This window comes from Dermacentor silvarum, unplaced genomic scaffold (assembly GCF_013339745.2).
Source record: "Dermacentor silvarum isolate Dsil-2018 unplaced genomic scaffold, BIME_Dsil_1.4 Seq905, whole genome shotgun sequence".
NCBI lineage: Eukaryota > Metazoa > Arthropoda > Arachnida > Ixodida > Ixodidae > Dermacentor > Dermacentor silvarum.
In genome coordinates, this window is record NW_023606951.1 from 61,610 (window position 1) to 79,418 (window position 17,809).

At 43.3% G+C, this 17,809-nt stretch overlaps 2 protein-coding genes and 1 pseudogene across 6 annotated transcripts in view; 1 reads left to right on the forward strand and 2 right to left on the reverse strand.

Annotated features, from left to right (window-relative positions):
• Positions 1-17,809, reverse strand: part of LOC119435775 (ubiA prenyltransferase domain-containing protein 1 homolog) — a 179,407-nt gene that overhangs the window by 3,433 nt on the left and 158,165 nt on the right. For 2 of the 5 annotated variants that reach the window (XM_049659930.1, XM_049659933.1), the window contains exon 2: positions 1,057-1,149. In XM_049659930.1, the coding sequence (XP_049515887.1) occupies positions 1,057-1,149 (93 nt within the window). Of the gene's footprint in view, positions 1-1,056; positions 1,150-2,157; positions 2,285-2,469; positions 2,760-17,809 lie in introns of those variants that run through there. The other 3 variants (XM_049659931.1, XM_037702498.2, XM_049659932.1) reach the window with 3 other exon arrangements.
• Positions 1,443-6,457, forward strand: LOC119435777 (peptidyl-prolyl cis-trans isomerase H-like). Its single transcript, XM_049659936.1, is given in 9 exon segments — positions 1,443-1,807; positions 4,024-4,088; positions 4,148-4,216; positions 4,281-4,323; positions 4,552-4,566; positions 4,569-4,646; positions 4,806-4,893; positions 4,955-5,218; positions 5,271-6,457. Coding segments are annotated over 8 exon segments (492 nt in total). The 5' UTR covers positions 1,443-1,783; the 3' UTR covers positions 5,065-5,218; positions 5,271-6,457.
• LOC119435778 (3-hydroxy-3-methylglutaryl-coenzyme A reductase-like) overlaps positions 8,945-17,809 on the reverse strand; it is a 29,831-nt pseudogene continuing 20,966 nt past the window's right edge.

A 17,809-nucleotide genomic window follows, 5' to 3' on the forward strand; every position in this document is an offset into this window, starting at 1 on the left:
TTACACTCAGAAGTGGCAGGGTTTTTAATAAATGCTGATTTTCAGAAATTGAGTCCAGGAAATACAGAGGAGCATAAAACCATTCAGCAACTGTAGAATATTAATGTTTGTGACAATGCATGGATGTGGCTGCTGTGTGTTATGTAGGGGTGCGCAAATAGTGATGTTTGAGGCCAAATCGAATATGAATCAAATATTGAATACTTTTCGAATAGGTATAGAATAATTAATAGCCATTACCACAATTAAATAAATTCAATTCAATTCTGGGGTTTTATGAGCCAACGATTTCATTACAAGGCATGGCATAGTGAGTGAATCCGTACTTATTTGTGACCACCTGGGGTTCTTCAAGATGCACCCAATGCACGGTACACGGGCATTTTTGATTTTCACCCCCATCAAAATGCCGCCGCAGCCAGGATTCGATCCCGCGCCGTCGGGCTCGGAAGCACAACACATTAGCCACTACGCCACTACGGCTGGTATCAAAAACAATATCAAATGATGTTCACATCCCGGCATTGTTAAAGTTAGTCAGTTTCTGTTATTACATAATATGTAATGAAGCGTTGCTTATTTAAAGTATAAACGAAGCATTAGGAGCAAACAACTAGTTTTTCGCATGCACAGGGCTCTTGAAAGAGTGTGAATGATCACTGTACAGTATGGCTACCCAAGTGACGTAGCCTGCTCCACTGCACAAGTTATGTTTTATGTCTATACTATGCCTGCGGTGGTGAAAATTGCTCTAGTACTTTTGCTCTAGTTTTATGTTTATTTGTGTGCAGTTGATGTTTCAAGTATTCAAATAGTATTTGATAAATATTTGCATTTAATGACTAGTGACTATTTGATTTGAAGACTGAATAGAATAAGGCACTATTCAATTCATTATTCGAAAGTTTCGATTATTTGCACACAGTGTGCCAGAGTACATAAAAATAAGATTTAGTTCTACGTAGCTCACAACAGCACCAAACATGGAGACTTGGATGGACTGTCCTCCAGAGCCTATTAAAGAATTCCCCTCCCTGTTGAGTAAAATTTGCTTACCTGTAGATTCTTTGCTGGTATCACTCATTTGAGCTTGATGGCTATGGTTGCATACTTCTTTCCAGTGTGCAGCTTGTGAAGAACGACATGGAACTAGAATAAGTGCACAAGAGTTACATTCCTGCTTGCACGTCAGCAAGCATGTTGCAAGGCTGCAAATCTCACAGTCCATTCTTTGTTATATCAAAGAAATACAACTGCACCATGTCTATGCTTAAGCAGGCATGTGTTTCTATAGTTTTACTGCTGAATGACCTGCACTGTTTGCTGGTAATTAGAATTTAATGCACCGGACTGTAATTGATTAAATATAAAACTTGCCTAAACACCACACAAACAAAGGGGGGGATTAAATGCCCGTGTCAATGCCTTACCTCCCACATTTGTCAGTCGACTGCCAGAGAAGCAAGAAAAAGAAAGTATATTTATGCTCTTGTTTTGCTGCCCGACTGCGCCGTCAAACAAAAGGAATAGCATATTTTCGCTTCTGCTCAGGAGATAATAAAAAAAGTACATCTCGAATAAAGTTGCCGTAACTGACACAAGCTGGGTTCAAACATCATTTAGCAGGATAAGTTCGTGTTGCGTACAAAGGTGGCCCACTTAGTTGGTCTTTCAAAATGTTTTCTTTTTTTCACAAATACGTAGCCTGTATTCGAGATTATTTGAATTGGTACGGCCGTGCAACACACATGTCCGCCCACAAACTGGGTCGCTACTTTCCCGCATGATGTCGGGCCAGTTAAATGAGGTATGCATGTACTAAATATGTGTAGCCGTTTCACTGGTTTCTACTCTACTCGTAGTTCGTGCGCTTGATACTGCCGCAATACAGAGCAAAAACCGCGGACTTGCAGCAATCTGCTGTCACCGATTGCTGGCTTCTCCGGTTTGTGTTCGATACGGCAGCACTGCAGTGCGTACCCACTGTGACCGCTTAATAAGCGCACCGCCCTAAACCTTCGCACAAGCGGTGGGGGGCATTTTCGCACCCAAGACCATGCACGGAAATAGCGAAAAAAAAAAAAAAAAAGCCTTGTCATTTCCTCGCATTGCACATTCAAGAGCGTTTGGAGCCACCTCCATGCACTAATAGCTTGCCTCTTGCGAAGCGCACGCCCTGTCCAAAGAGGCGCCTGCAGTCGCTCGTCCGCGCCCGACTCAACTTCACGCGAAGCGACCTTTGCGGGCGACGCGTCTACTCAGGTGCGCGCGCGCTCTCGTATTCGTGACGTGACCAGCGGCTCGCAGGCGGCAAGCGCCGGTGCCGTGCACGTTGTCCAAGTGATCGATTATGCAGATACAAGAGTAGCACTTTTTGATACGTCGCTGTTGCGGGTGAGGGGTCACCGACGCGAAGCCATTCACAGACGGCAAAGGTGCCAGCCCGGTGGGCCCATCTGAAAGGCTTACCTTGCAGCGCATAGCCGCTACCGGTAGTCAGTAGTGCTTGTGTCGGCAGGACCCCTGTCGCGCTCGGGAGGTCCACCATTGGACGACCCGAAAATGTAACAGACCGCGGCACATGAGTGGGCACACTGCTGTCCGCGCTACTACGCGCCGTTTGTCCGCTTAACCCGGACAGCGCCGGATAAAACGCACCCTGCAAGGAGGAGTTCGAGTCGGCCTGCAAACGCGGCGAACCCTCCGCGGCTTCCCGGCGCGCGACTATTTCCACGGAGGACGTCAGTTTTAATTTTTGAGGCAGTGACGTCATTATAAATCAGCCGTGCTTCGCTTTTTTTTTTTTTTTTAAATAGCGGTCGATATTAGACTGCAAATGGGACGCCTGTCTAAGCATTTTCCTTCCTCCATGTGTCTAAGCATTGGAGTTGGTGGAGTGGGTAACTATCCAACGCTTCACCAAGGTCTTGGCCACCGTGGTAGGGGGGCTAACCGTGGACTTGGCTTCACTCTCTGCAGACTTTTTTTTTTTCTTTCTTTTTTTTTTTTGCGTTTCATATGTAGCTGCGCTTGCATTTCTTGAACGCTTCACCTTTTGCTCACGAGCTTTTTTTCTATCTCTCTTGACGCACCTCGTCCATTGGTGCGCAGTTTGCTGTTATCGTCGCAAAGCTAGTCATGGTTCATTGAAATGATAAGAGCGTGACTAATCGTGAGGTGGAATTCCCTTGGAACCAATTTTCTTCCTTAGTGTTTCGTATGGTGTGAAAGAGTCTTCAAGAATTAAGGAGTCCAATGTAAAGTAAAAGGCATACAGTCAAGGAAGTTGGGATATGATGTGGGATATCGGGGTGCTTTCTTGGTTACACTGTGCCAGCGTAGAGGAACGAATGAAACTTCTGTACGCGCTCTCAATCGTGCTGAAAGCATATCCCTGACATTCTGTTCATGCGGTTATTCTTAGGACACTGCTTGTGTAAGCACAGCTTCGTCTAAAGCAAATCTGGAACTTGTGTACCGTACTTGTGTCCGGATCTTCGTGCCCTGGTTGATAGCACCCGCAGCAGTGTTACATCGTCAAAGTCCGCACGTTTCCTTGCAGGGGTGGGCAACCATGTTCCACGTTCATGACGTCAGCAGCGTCGCTTGTCGCAGCGGGCACGTTGGATCTGTGGTTGGATTGCATTGCGGTGCGCTTATTTCTTGGTTGCATTAGTTAACAATGGCAAATTGGAATCAACTTCAACAACAACTCAGACATCCGAACAATCCTGTTGGTGTTCTTTGATATAACCATCGGCTCTACGGTGCGTATATTTGCACGTTACATAATCTGCTGACTGAAGTGGTAGTCTGCTTCGTTGACGCGCTTCGGAACATTAAAATACATTTCAATGAATGAAAAACAACCGTACGAGCATAAACAGCTAGCATTACGGTGCCGTGCTTGCAGCTTCGCGCTTGACTCCACATGCGAGCATTTCTTCACCTGCCTGGCTCGGCGACACCTAACTCCCGTTTTCTGCTCTCTCTCTCTCTCTCTCTCTCTCTAACATTATTAAGGAGGTTGGACGAATGAAAATGGAGCTTTTTGCCGACGTAGTTCCCAGGACCACGGAAAACTTCAGGTAATTAGTATATGAAGATCAGCTTGCGACAGACACTTACAGCTGCATGCAATTTGCAGGCAATTTTGCACTGGAGAGTACAAGAAGGACAGTGTGCCGATTGGCTACAAAGGCTCCACGTTTCATCGGTGAGCTCCCACGAAAGATGCAAATGCATCACTATACTGACGCCTTGTATATGTGTATACGTAGTGTCATCAAGGACTTCATGATCCAGGGAGGCGATTTTGTTAACGTAAGTCCTGCTCAGAACAACTGAAAGTTGAGCAAGTTAGTAGGGATTCGTTGTACAGAAAGGCAGGCTTGCAAACAGGGTCACAAGTAGAATGAAAAAGAAGAGAACGGCATTTGCATTGTACTTGTTCTAGTTGTGCCCATGTTTTTACGCCTGCCTTTCCACACCATGTAAGACCTGCCTACTTCCTGTTTTGTAGAGTGCTAACCTTCAGCTGTTTTGTCCCAGGGTGACGGTATGGGATTGACAAGTATATATATGGTGGCGCCTTCCCCGACGAGAACTTCCAGATGAAGCATGATGCCGCTGGCTTGCTGTCCATGGTATATTGCTTACACTGCTAAGCCTCGTGCAGACAGAAGTTCCCTGTTTGAATGCACATCTTTCGTACGGCATTGTACTATTGCTAAACACCGAGGCTCATTGCCAGCCAAACAGCACTGCCAGAGTTTCATGCTTGTTATGTTTGCTTCTTCATGCAGGCCAACAGTGGCAAAGATACCAATGGTTGCCAGTTTTTTATTACGTGTGCACGATGCGACTTTCTTGATGGGAAACATGTTGTGTTTGGTAAGCACGAAAATGTGGCCTTCTTTACAGTATGAAACTGACTTTTGTATTGTTTGTGCAGGTCGTATCCTTGATGGTTTACTGGTCATGCGGAAGATTGAAAATGTTCCCATCGGACCCAACAACAAGCCAAAAATTCCCGTTATCATCTCACAGTGTGGTGAAATGTAAACTTGTGCCAGTTAGGACATGTAAATACATCTTCAAGCCCTGTGGCACACAAAGCTCGCAAAAGTGTGTCGTTCAAAGGCTTTTCTGAAAAGGAGGACCCAGCACTGGAACACAGTGACACATGCGTCTACACGCGTACAATGTGTCTGTAAAGGTACAATGTGTTGTAAAGATACAATGTTGTAAAATACAATGTGTCTGTAAAGTCATGGTGCACTTTTGACCGGTCACAGGAAATTAACAAAAGAAGATAGAAATGTGAAATCTTCACTAACTAAAAGGAAAACTCTCCAAGTTTCATACCTGTTCAGTGCAGTTCGATGTGGCCTCCATTTGTTGCCCTACACACATCTAAACAATGTGTGGCGGCGCTTCGTTGTACACGCGACAATATTCACGTTGCACTTTAGTCACGGATTCAAATTTAGCAAGCCACAGAACACACTGAACTTTCCTCTGTACCGTCACATTTCGACTGGCGTGAGCTGATCTGCTGCTGCGCAGTTCGTGGTGCGTCATCACCCGTGTGTGCACACCCTGGAACATCATACTACGGAAACGTGGAGAGTGTTCCTTTTATTTGGTGAAGATTTCACATTTATATCTTGTTTTGTTGCTCTCCTGTGACCGGTCAAAAGTGCACCATGACTTTACGGACACACTGTACATAGATCAGTGAGAAAAAATGCAGCTGTTCCAGTGTATGGCCACTCTCTCACTGTGGCTGTTAATCTGTGTTGCACTTGGAGAAAGAACTTGCACAATTTCATATTGTGCTTGTAAAATGCACCAGTTGTCTCCTTGCAGCACCGTGTGTTATTTGCTACAAATGGCAAACTAAGATGCTTTTGAAACAATGTGCATATCATTCTTGGTTCACCAGTCAAACACCATTTTACTGCTTCATATTTGGCATTTTCAGTTATTTTTGTGATGGCATTCAGCTAGTTTTCGGCAAATCTGTGTTTGTTATTGGCCACCTTCAAATTTTTTGTTTACATTTGGAAATAATGATGATAAAATACCTGCTGGGACCCATAGCACCCACCACACTGACTCATTTTATGTGGTATTCTGCTCCTGAATCAGAATGTGAAATTTTGGGTTTCGTTTTCCGACTACTGCAGGCAAGCACAAGATTGTGAGCTTCATTTTGGCTGCTACAGCCATGTTTCAATGAAGTTGGAATGAAAAAAAGAAAATGCTTGTGTACTTGGATTTCGGTGCACATTAATGAGTCCCTGCATTGTTTGGGAACATTAAGTCCAATGAATCAACCATATTTGTCAACGTAAAGGCCATATCTAATGCAGTCTTCATTGTGCATTGAGGTGCTAGACAAATGGGGGAGCAAGATAGTGTGGATCTTATAGTAATAAACAGTGACAATGCTGTTGTTTCCTCTCATTTGTCCTGTTCATTTAGCTTTTTTTTATTTCTCGACTGCTCTAAGCAACACGTGCAGCTTCAGCCTGGTACAGTCGTTCTTGTCACAATAAAGCTGCAGCCAGCACGAAAATGACTTTGTTATATCCAAGTATGTATTTGTTACATGCTGATATTGGCGAGAAACGTTTCAGAGTTAGATTCTATAATTTGTAATATTCATGTTCGTTACATCAAGGCTTGACTATCGAGCATTAAAACTGGTATTGTGCATCATTTAAAAATTTTTGACACTAATGATTTGCAATCGATGTGACAAGCCAGCATGTTTCCATGTTCAGCTCTAGTGCTTCACATTCACTGTTCCCTTTTCCTTGCCCACCATCATCATGCAAAGCTTTCTGAAACGTTGTTTGTAGATGGGCTAGTTGATTTTGAATCATGGTGAATGTCTTACAGTATGAAGAAGATAAAGGATAAGTTAGAAGAGAAGGCAACACATACAGGACCGTGAACGTCACTTCCTTAAAGTAAGACCGTAGAGGCTTGGGCTAGTTTAAAGTAATATTACCAGCCGCAACTGCAAGACATGGCCTTACTTTTTCGGGGGATTTTCATCATGGAGTTTCTTACAATTACTAGAGAACTGTGGCGCTAGTGTCTACGGCAGCTTTAAACAGTGTAGTTCAACAAGCGTGGGAATGATGGGTAGTACGTGGATATAAAGTGCTGCGTTATAAACAAATATTATCCGATGGCAGGATTTGAACACAGGACTTCTAGCAAAGAAGCTCTATATTGAAACCATTACGCCACGGACACATGGGCAAGCGTAACCACTGAAATTAGCAGCAATTAAACGTGCCTGCTGAGTCTTAGTACCTTCTGCATTAAAAAAAAATTGCTTTAAAATTTAGGTCAATTTAGGCCCAGATAATACGTAATAAAGTCACAAGAACATCTGAAGCCCCAAGTACGAAGATCAGACAAATCTATGTACTACCCATCATTCCCATCGTGGCTGAACGATTGCAGCGCCAGAGTTCCCTCTAGTAGTTGTAGGAAACTCTACCAATTTTCATAGCATTCGTGAGTAATTACAGCAGAGCAGATTGTTTTCTGCTAGCAACAGGGTGAGCAAATCAGTGAAGCCCAGCTCGAAGTGTTGCCCGACTTTCCTGTTCATCACTTCAAATTTATTTTCTTATAGTTTTGTTATTCAGTTCGGGCACCTGCACTATCCTAGTGTTGCGAGAAATGAAGATGGGTGGCCTTTAGCATTTAGTGCTAATGTTGAAACAGGTACCGGCTTGAATTGAGACACCATAATTTCGTGCATGTCACACTGCTGCATTGTAACCTTTGGCCCTAACTACAGCTCTGAAAATAAACTAGTCAAATAATTGCATACAAAGTTCAAAAAGCAATGTGGCGCAATACAATACTCCAAAAACAATCATAGCTGCCTTCACTACTGCTACCTGTTGAATTAGCTTCACGACAGTGCGGTGCACATTTATGCATAAATTTTATTTTGAAACATAGCCTCATGGCAATGTGGAGTGCACTGCCATGAAGCCACACCCAAAGGCAGAAATTGGCTTACCAATTGGCAGCTTCAGTTTGAATTGGCATTTTTGCAAAATTATAGTGTGGGTTATATATGTGAAAATATACTTTACACAAGAGACCTGAAAGGTAATGACTCTGCTACTTTGTTTTATAAGTATGTTTAACCATGCCACTTGTCAGCCACGCTATTTGAAAGCGAGTGGGCTGGAAGGCACATTTCAAGGTTTTGTAAATTCCAGATAAGGTAGTGCCTCATCCTGTTCCCAAGGATTCTCCATGTTTCTACGCAATTGCTATAGAGGAATGGCATACTGTGTTTTAACAGCGATAGCAGTTGTGTTGATCACTCCTGGCCAGTCACATAAATTGATAGACGAAATGGGCCTTAATGTCATCCACCGGACTATAAGATGAAGTTGCAAAGGAAAGGCTTGGATTACCTTGGTAGCTTCGTGCTACAATTGGGTGGACGACAATTTTCCCTTTCATGATCTTTCCGCCAACTTGCGGACTTCTGCAAACTCATTTGCCAGAAAATAGGTGTACATGTATACAGTACATTGAGAGAAAACCGATTTGTGAGAAAATGGGTCTATGTAGTACATTGAAAGTAACTAAAGTGAGCATTGAACTCCAGCTTGTCTTGCGTCCACATTGCAAATATTGCATGAGTTTTATTTGTACTTACAGTTGTGCTTACCCGATTTCCTAGTACTACGTAGACTAGTGCGTCCAGTGTTAGTTGGCCTCCAGGCACCTAGTTGCCGTTTACCACATCCAGTGGTGTTAAAGTGATAAGGACTTGAATGAAAACAATTCTGACTAGAAGCCAGCAAATCAGTTGCATTTTCATGCCAACAGCTGCAGCGTTGTTCTGTGAGCTCTGCATACGTTTTTGCACTAGACCTATGAAAAGCAGACGTGATCTTTGCTCCCACTTTATTCAACACACTCAACACTCATTGTTGTCATTGATGCAACAGCTCCTAATGTGGGGCAAGTAGTCCTCCAATGGTCTTGGGTCTTGGAGATTCATCTTCCGTTGCTGTCGACTGAGCCACATTAACACTCGACCTGGGAAAATGAAAACAACCATATAAGGAGAGAGCCTCTAACAGGTATACACAGTTCAGGAAAAAAGTATGCATTCCCTCAATTAATAGCACTCTAAACATGACTATCAGTTGTATGCTAATCAGTTTTGTCTTGGGCACTTGGAGAAGTAGGAGAAATGGCCACGAACCATGCTTTGTATGTTTTAAGATTTTTATTAACCACGGTATGCCATTTTTCAAGGTTTACACTAGCCATGGAAAAGATTTTAAACACTTCTTTAGCAGTTACTGAGCATTTGTTTTGATTCAGTAGGCTAAAGAAGCTACTTAATGTCACATTATTACTTATGGCCAGTAGTTCCACAGTTAGACACTAGAACAGCTAAATGTGCCTTCTCCCATGGTCCAAGAGATGTTACTGGGCATTTTTCTTGGGCACTCTGCACAAAGTGCTTCAACAATGATCTGTGTGCTTGCATTTAACATGTGCACTTTGCTGAAGAGCTGAAACATTTTGGACGACGACCAAACAATGTACACACCTGTTGTGCCTCATGTGAGACTTGACTAGATGTCCTGCTGCCAAGGCTGACAGCAGGGAGAGTTCTCCGGCCAGCACAGTGGCACACACCACTCGTGCCAGTGTGCAGGCATGCGCACCGGGTTCTTCAAGTGATGAACCCCGCACGCCCAGGAGCTGCAACAGTTGTATTACAGTTAGGACCCAGTGCATTTCTCAGGAGCTAGGACGATCCAACAGCAAAAAAAGAGACCACCACTGCTGTCAATAACACGAATAGCTAGCTGGAATAGAACTTGGACAGTCTATACTTATCCTAAGGCCTAACAAATTTCTAGCACTTAAAAATGACGTCCCGCTTGAGGCCAATTCCTATTGCTCTATTCAAACGCATGCGAAATACAGAAATGCTCGCATTTATATCCAAGTTCTGTAAACTGTACCTACTACAGTGTATAGAGCAGAAGATAACAAATTAGAGGGAAAACGGTGTTGAATTACCACACTTTATATCAATTACAATTGAGATATACACCATTTGGCTCACTACGCAAAGCTGCGTCTACACTGATACCTACTGCAAGTTCTGCACAGAAAGACTGGTGCCTGTTATGAAGAGAACTGCGAAAATTTGTGCCTTGAAAGCAAGTTTTAGCTCTTTCTATCTTATTCAAATATGTATTATAAATGCAGAACTGCTCTCCTTAGGCAATTAATGGATAAATTTGAATGAAATTAGTTGCATTCAAGAGAAAGTCAATATTGTAGTTAATGCTGGAAACAGTCTTTATGAAAATTGACAAAAATCTTTAGGAAATTCGAAGCACCGGGCTATCAATTCTAAGTGCACAACAAAAGTCATGTATTGCAGTTTCATCAACTGCAACTCTTATAAGGCCTAATGCATACAAAGTCAACATATTGCATGTGCTTTCAGATAATATACCACTATTTTTTATCAGTACATTTGCAAAATTACCTTAAATTAACTGTGTACTCGACGAGACTGCAAATTAATATATCAAGTCCACCTCCTACACACAAGCAATGATGTTTGTTTTGCAAATGTGATGCTTAAATTTTCTTTGTTTTCAAATTTCCTTAACTACTGCAAAAAAGCAAGAAAACAGGGACTAAGTAGACTGCTCCCAACAGTCAATACAATTTCATAATTTATTTTAAATTGAACTTTGATTCAATCTGGCTCCATAATTGACTCCAAGGTTGCCCTCATTTCATGTGTAATTTAATATGGAGGGTAAGCGCTCAAGCTTCAAAAGCCACAACTATAGAGAACTGCCTAACTATATAGCCATTATCCATTCCCCATGATAGGACAGCTTGCTCACATCCACCAAACACAAGTTCACATAGCCTCCTCGTATGCAATGTAGATGTAGCAATTATTTGCAGGCTAATGCCACATTTTTTGAGTGTTGAAGAGAGCATTGTGAGCAGAGATGCATGTACAGAGAAGTATGAAGCATAGCGATGCATGTTTAAACGTTCACGATCTCTGACAAACACATGATCACCCCAACCATGTGACCGTAGAGACCTATCTGCCACTGAGTAATGTATTTACTCGCGTAATGAATGCGCTATATTTTTCAGGAAAATATGCGCTAAGTTTGCGTTCATTATACAAGATAAGATTTTGAGCAATTTCTTTTCTGTGACCAGCTTGAAAAAGTAGGAGACACTGTACGATTCTGCGACCAATTCTGCAACACGCCGGAATAGCAGACAGATTCGAGGCATTTGGCTGTGCCAAAGCGTGCGCCGGTGCGTAGCTGTCCGATCTGGCACTACAGCACGGCAGAACGCCTTGGATTCGTTTGCCGTTCTGGTGCGCCGGATGCCAAACCGTACCGTGTGTCTCCTACTTCATGGCAGCACGTTTAGGGTGCCATCATTATGCGAGGAAAAGAAAGAACAGACTTTTTCATTGGAAAAATGGGGGGTGCATCCATTACGTGAGTAAATATGGTATATATGGTGAGATGTCATTTTTCATTTATCAGCATAGTTCTGATTAGGCCATCTTAGCGATCGGCAGTTTTGATTACACCATCTTCGGGAATGGCCAACTTTACTCGGCAAGAAACTGACGGAGAGAAAAGAAACCAGGGAGGGGGAGGCAAACAAAAGCTTCACCTTACAACATAATAACTTCTTGCCAGGTTATGTGTATACCTCAAGCATGGTGCCCTGTGGCTCCAGCACAGTTCCTCCACCCACAGTTCCAATCTCGATGGAAGGCATGGTGCAGCTGATGTACAGGTCTTGGCCTGCTGCACCACAGGCTTCGACCAATGTTAGGCAATTCGAACTTGTCACATTTTGTGCTGGGTCCTGGAATGCATTGGTGAGGTACACATCAACAACTGACTGTTACAGATTCCAAATACAGTCAACGTACGAAAAATCGGGCAGTCTGAAATAATGATGCATGCCTTTTGCTGCCCCCTAGGGCTCAAATTGCCACAGGCACGTCCGAAATAGCTCTAAAGGCCTGCCAGCACGCTTATTTGGCATATCGGTGTTCGTACTATGCTAGGAGACGGCAGGTGCAAGCATGTATAATTAAGGAATACATACTGCGTCCCGTGACAATTGCCCCTTCCCACTCTTGGTATGCTTCACTCCAATACTTGACATATGCTTCACCGCGTAACATTGCTGTATTGAGGCGAAGCCGACATTGATTTATGAGCTTCGAAGCCATTGGCGAGGATTACAAAGGCGAAGTCGGCGCCATTGCTAACAGCGGCAAATTGTTTCAATGAAAAACACTGCACCGAACAGCTTGGTAGCGAACGTCGAAGCAGCTAAGCCTAGTGTTGCCGCGGTGGTGGCTACGGCTACCAGCGGATCTACATGCTAGACCGCCGGTTCAAGGCGGCAAAATGATCAAAATTCGATGAATGCCGTTTTGGACCTGCGGTCTTGGCAACATGTCCGGAAAATCGGACAGCGAAAGCTTTTTGCGTCCGAAATTCCAGACGTTCTTATACATTGACTCTATGGGGTACGTGGTGGTGCCGCAAAGGCGTCCGAATTATCAGGCATGTCTGAAAAATCGGTCGTTGACTGCCACCATATTTTGATGCATGACAAGCTTCAGCAATTTATATCAAGCAAAGTGTTTGCTTGACAATAGTGCTACACTGGTTAAGAAGAAACAGAAACTACTATACCAATATGAAAGAGTGGTATCAATTAACCAACTATACTCCCAAAATCTTGGATGAAGCATTTGCTGGTGAAAAGTACTTCACACAGTATGTGGCAATCATGCATGGGACAAAATGTAGCTGCCTCTTACCTGTCCCGTAGCAATGAATATGGCTGTGACGATGTTGGCTGCCTGGGCATTGAAACCTCCCACACTGCCTGCCATGGCTGATCCCACTAGATTCTTGCTGATGTTGACCTCGATCAAGGACAGCACATCTGTCTTGAGGACCTGCGTAGCACACCCCTCTCAAATACCTTACCTCTTTTCAGTAGGTCTATGTGATAAGCTCTTTTGAATGTTTCACATCGTCTTTGAAGACTGGGAGCATTCAAGGACTCTAGTATGTTTTCAATGACACCCTGCTTTGAAATTCATTCTTATTATGCAAGTGCACAGGCTTGCCCACTATCAGCAGAAACAATTATGCAACCTTGTACACCTTCCTACAACAGTTTTTGGAATGCAGTGGCTCCAAAAAAGCCCAAAGACTTCACTGCCCTGATCATGAAGCTGACATTTCAGCAGCAAATTCAGTGCTTTAGAGCACCTCTGAACACCAGACTATGTACTTCAACTACAAGATATTCTAACTTCACAGTTTTTACACTCTTAGAAACTTCTATGCACAGCATCTATATTATCTTATGTGTTGTAGGACACAAAGCCCTACACAAAAGCAGTTGCTGCTTTTTAATAGCAATCAAATTGACCTAAAGGAATGTTTACATTCGAATGTAAGCAAGAACTTCTCCAAGAAACTCCTTGAAATTTCTGCGCAAAAGTGACCGAAACGCACAAAAATACTATGAGATCCCCAATGTTATTCTGATGTAATTGGCATAGCAATTTCGGCATGAAATACAACAAGGGCAGTTCATTTTATCCTTCTGATTATCAACGTTTTCTCACCAAAGAAACGCAAATAGAATCATGAAAGAGTACTCTACCAGTCTAAACTGATTCGGTGTTTATCGTATCCCTTCAATGCTCATCATGCCTAGTAACTGCACATGTGGACACTGCTGCTCACCTCTCTCACCACCCGGGCTGGCACAGTGGCCTCGCAGACTACAGACTTGCCTCGGCCTTCAATCCTGCAAGATACAGTGTGTGGCAAAGGACAGAGTTTAGCACAGGTGCTCAGCACTTTCAGGGAAGCGCAAGTGGTATAATGTATGTGGGTGAAAGAAAGCGAGGTGCACGTGTGTGCATAGATAAATTCATGGTAAAACCAGATGAAAACTGGCATAGTTGAAACATCATGCCTTTAACTTATAGCATATCATCTGCAGCTCATCATGCTTCAACTAGCACAGATGATGTCTTTCCCTCTGCTTTATTACTACTTACGTGTTCATAACCAAGCATCGGAAAAGTGATAAAAAAAAAGCTGCTCCTGACAGTATTGGGACGAACTGCATTTCTTGCAACACAGTATTTTTGCTGAATAATCATTGCCACAGGATCTTTATGGGCTAGTTTAAAATAACTAGTGGATGTGATAAGAGCACATAAAAAGCTCAGTCTTCACCTGTAATGTCCATCATATCACATTTTGAGGGTGAAGCAATGAGTGATAATGGCAGATGTGTAATGCTATCATGCCAGAGCCACCCAATTTGTCTAATGAGTTGTCCATTACTAAACTCCACCACATGCATGAAGGCTGCAGCCAGACTGTCCATATGCTTGTTGTCTTGGAATTAATAGGCTCATTCATTATGTGCAGTGGCACACAGAAGATTAGCAGCTTATAAAACATCCCGCTTAGATGCACTGAGACCTTAATTTGACTGTAATGTCAATGAAGCAATATGTCGGGCCTGCGGCCAGGCTAACATCTCTAGTTTTCATAAATGTCGGCACCCCTCTCTTTTGAAATTAGTAGCAACATCTGAACCCAGCTCACCAGTTAAGGGCAGTTGGCTTCTTGTCAGTGCAGTAGTTTCCACTGACACTGATCACCTGCAGGGCCGGAAACACTTCCTGTAGTTTGAGAAGGGCCATCTCTGCACCCTGCAACACCAGAATGATGTTCATGGCTAAAACGGTATTTTGATGCGATTAGCTGACAATGTCAGGCAGACATATTTCAAGTTAATATAAAAGCACTATGCCAATGTAGCACTCAGAAATACATACAAGATCTTAATAATAACTGACAAGATTTAACATCCTAAAAGTTGCAGTTTTGCTGTGGAGGATACCGTCATTCAGGAAGGAGGGGGGGGGGGGGGAGGAGGTAATTTATACTACAAGAGGTTCTTGATGTGCACCGAAATGTCACACAAGCATTTTCGCATTTCACTGCCACTGATATGCAGCTACGATAGCACAGTAACAAACATCAGCTTTTTTTTTTCTAAAGTTTCTGCTTTTATTTTGTTCATTTCTGTTCTTTGGATTCTTGTTTTAGTGTTTCAGAACTTCACACTTGCTCAAATTTTGAAAATGTCATGTTAACTAAGCCAAAGTGCGGTACACATTTCTCAAGCCTTTCTTTTGTATTTAAAGAAAGCATCGGTATGTTGTCATGGGGCGTGCAATTAGCACACTGTGAAATAATTATTTTTTTCTGTTGAAATAATATAGCAATAGGGCACAATGTATTTATTTGCAAAATAAACAAGCAAACAGCAACTGGACTTGCCTTAGAAAGCATGTTCATGCCCATGGCGTCTCCAGTAATCGAGACAAAACGAATGAAGAGGTATCGTGCTGCTATGCTCGTGTGCAGCTTCTGGAGTCTGGCAAATCGACTGGTCCCATCAAAAGCCACCTTGAGCTGTGCAAAGTGCTCTGGACGCTGCAACCATCTCATCACCTCCCTGTGGAACAAACACCACAGAGTTTGTAGAGGGACCCCTGACAATGAGACTGTTTACTAGCAGCTCTGCCACTGCTGCAATGAATAAAAAGCCTGGCGAGGTGGGGAGCAAGAAATACACTGTGGACGAGTGTGAAAGCAGTTGTAACATGACACCAGTGGTATTCCCCGATTATATATTTAAAATTTCATATACTGTATTTACTCGCATAATGCACACACTTTTTTTTTTTTCGAAAAATATGCGCAAAGGTGGGGGGGGGGATTCTTTATGCAGGGTAAAATTTTGAGTGAATTTTTTTTCCGCCGCCACCTCTAAAGAAGTCGCAGTTTCACCCGAAAGGTGAACCATCGGTTGCGATAGCAAATGTGTAGACAGCTACACGAAGTATAAACTTGCAAACATTCGCTAACTATGTAAATTAACAAGCATGGTGTCAACGTGCACAGGCAAACATGAACACGTGATGCTCGATGACTGCGGACACTCACAGTCAAAACGTTGGCGTGAGGAAGCGTGGCAGCAACAGCGAGTGAAGTCACCTTTGTGCCGTGTATTGCTTCAACGCAAACTGAGCGGCGAGAACGGAGCACGCAAAAAAGGTATAAGCCACTGTCGCACCTAGACTCAGCCCCCGACGCAGATCGCTTTCAAGATAGGGCGCTTGCAGCCGTGCAATGCGCAGTTGCTTTGCTGCCCCCCTCTCCCCCCTCCCCTGGCACCATGTGCGCGATAGAATACGGCGCGTTTCCTCCCCGCTTTCCTCCCTCGAACACGAGAGCTTGAGGCGTGATCGTCGGTGCCGACAGCAAAAATGTGCCTGGAGTGTCCATATAATTGCTATCGCAATAAAAGTAGGAGACACGGTACGATTCGGCGTCTGATACGGCATCTGATACAATCGTACCCCCAGATGCCATATCAGACGCCGAAGCATACCATGTCTCTCCTAATTCACGGCAGCAAGTTCAGGGTGCGTTCGTTATGCGAGGAAAAGAAAAAACACACTTCTTGATCGGAAAAGTGGGGGGTGTGTTCATTACACGTGTGCATTCATTATGTGAGTAAATACGGGTATACTTTCGAAGACTCAACTGTGGCACAGACAGTAAAATTCTGCCTTTGCAGCTAGGTCATGTAGAAATGGAGACACTCTCCTGACTGAAAAATTATTAACAATTTACAAATTTATAGAAACACTAAGGCCTACCTTTTAAACTCATTTACACAATTTTCAAAAACTTGTGTTTAATGAACAATGGTTAATATATACCTGCACTATTTCCATGTGTTCTTTGTTCCTTTAAAATTAGCTTATGTTCTTGGATCACATAATAGCTTCAACGAACATTTTATACCATCCCACCACTACTGTTGCATTACCTAACATATTTGTATAGAAATGCATGAGCTTGCGCTTTAAGCAGCCTGCTCTCCTTTGCCGGATATTTTCACCTAGTGAAAGTTTAAGTGAACACCTTTCTTTCAAGCTTCACTAAAGCAGACACTTGCTCAAAAGAGCACCTACATGCTGGTGTGATTGCTCAGCATGCTAATATTTAATTCAACCAGTGGTCATGCAAAAGGGATGCAAGCATGCTTTACAACCAGTTCTATGGCTTAGCAGATCTTTAATCCTTCCAAAACAGCTTCTCTGCAGTTATGTAAAGCTGATTGCACTGATGCATTTTGTTGAGCATTCCATAGCTTCAGTGCCTGTCGGTCTTACATAATTGTTACATATTTGAAAGGTAATGAGCCTCACGGTTTTCCCGATTCTTCTTTCACATTGCGCAAAGCACTGCATGTCAGCTAGTGTCAAAACAATTTGTGCTGTACTAGCTACTCCACAATACCCAGGCTAAAAGCTCAAAACCGAACATGATGCTTAGCATGAGAGGAGCATGGGCATGCACGTGAGTCTTTCTGCTAAAAATGTTTGTGTGGACTGCAGTTCTCAGACAGACAGTGAAATTGTTCTAGAAAAGACATTCATGCAAGCCGCCATGCAAAGCATATGCATTGAGAAGAGCACTAACGCTGCCTGTTGTGCGGTAGGCAATTTGACGACAGGTCCCCGGGTCATGCCATCCTGGACAACACTGCTGAAGGCACCACCCGACATCTGCAAGCAGAGCATTTG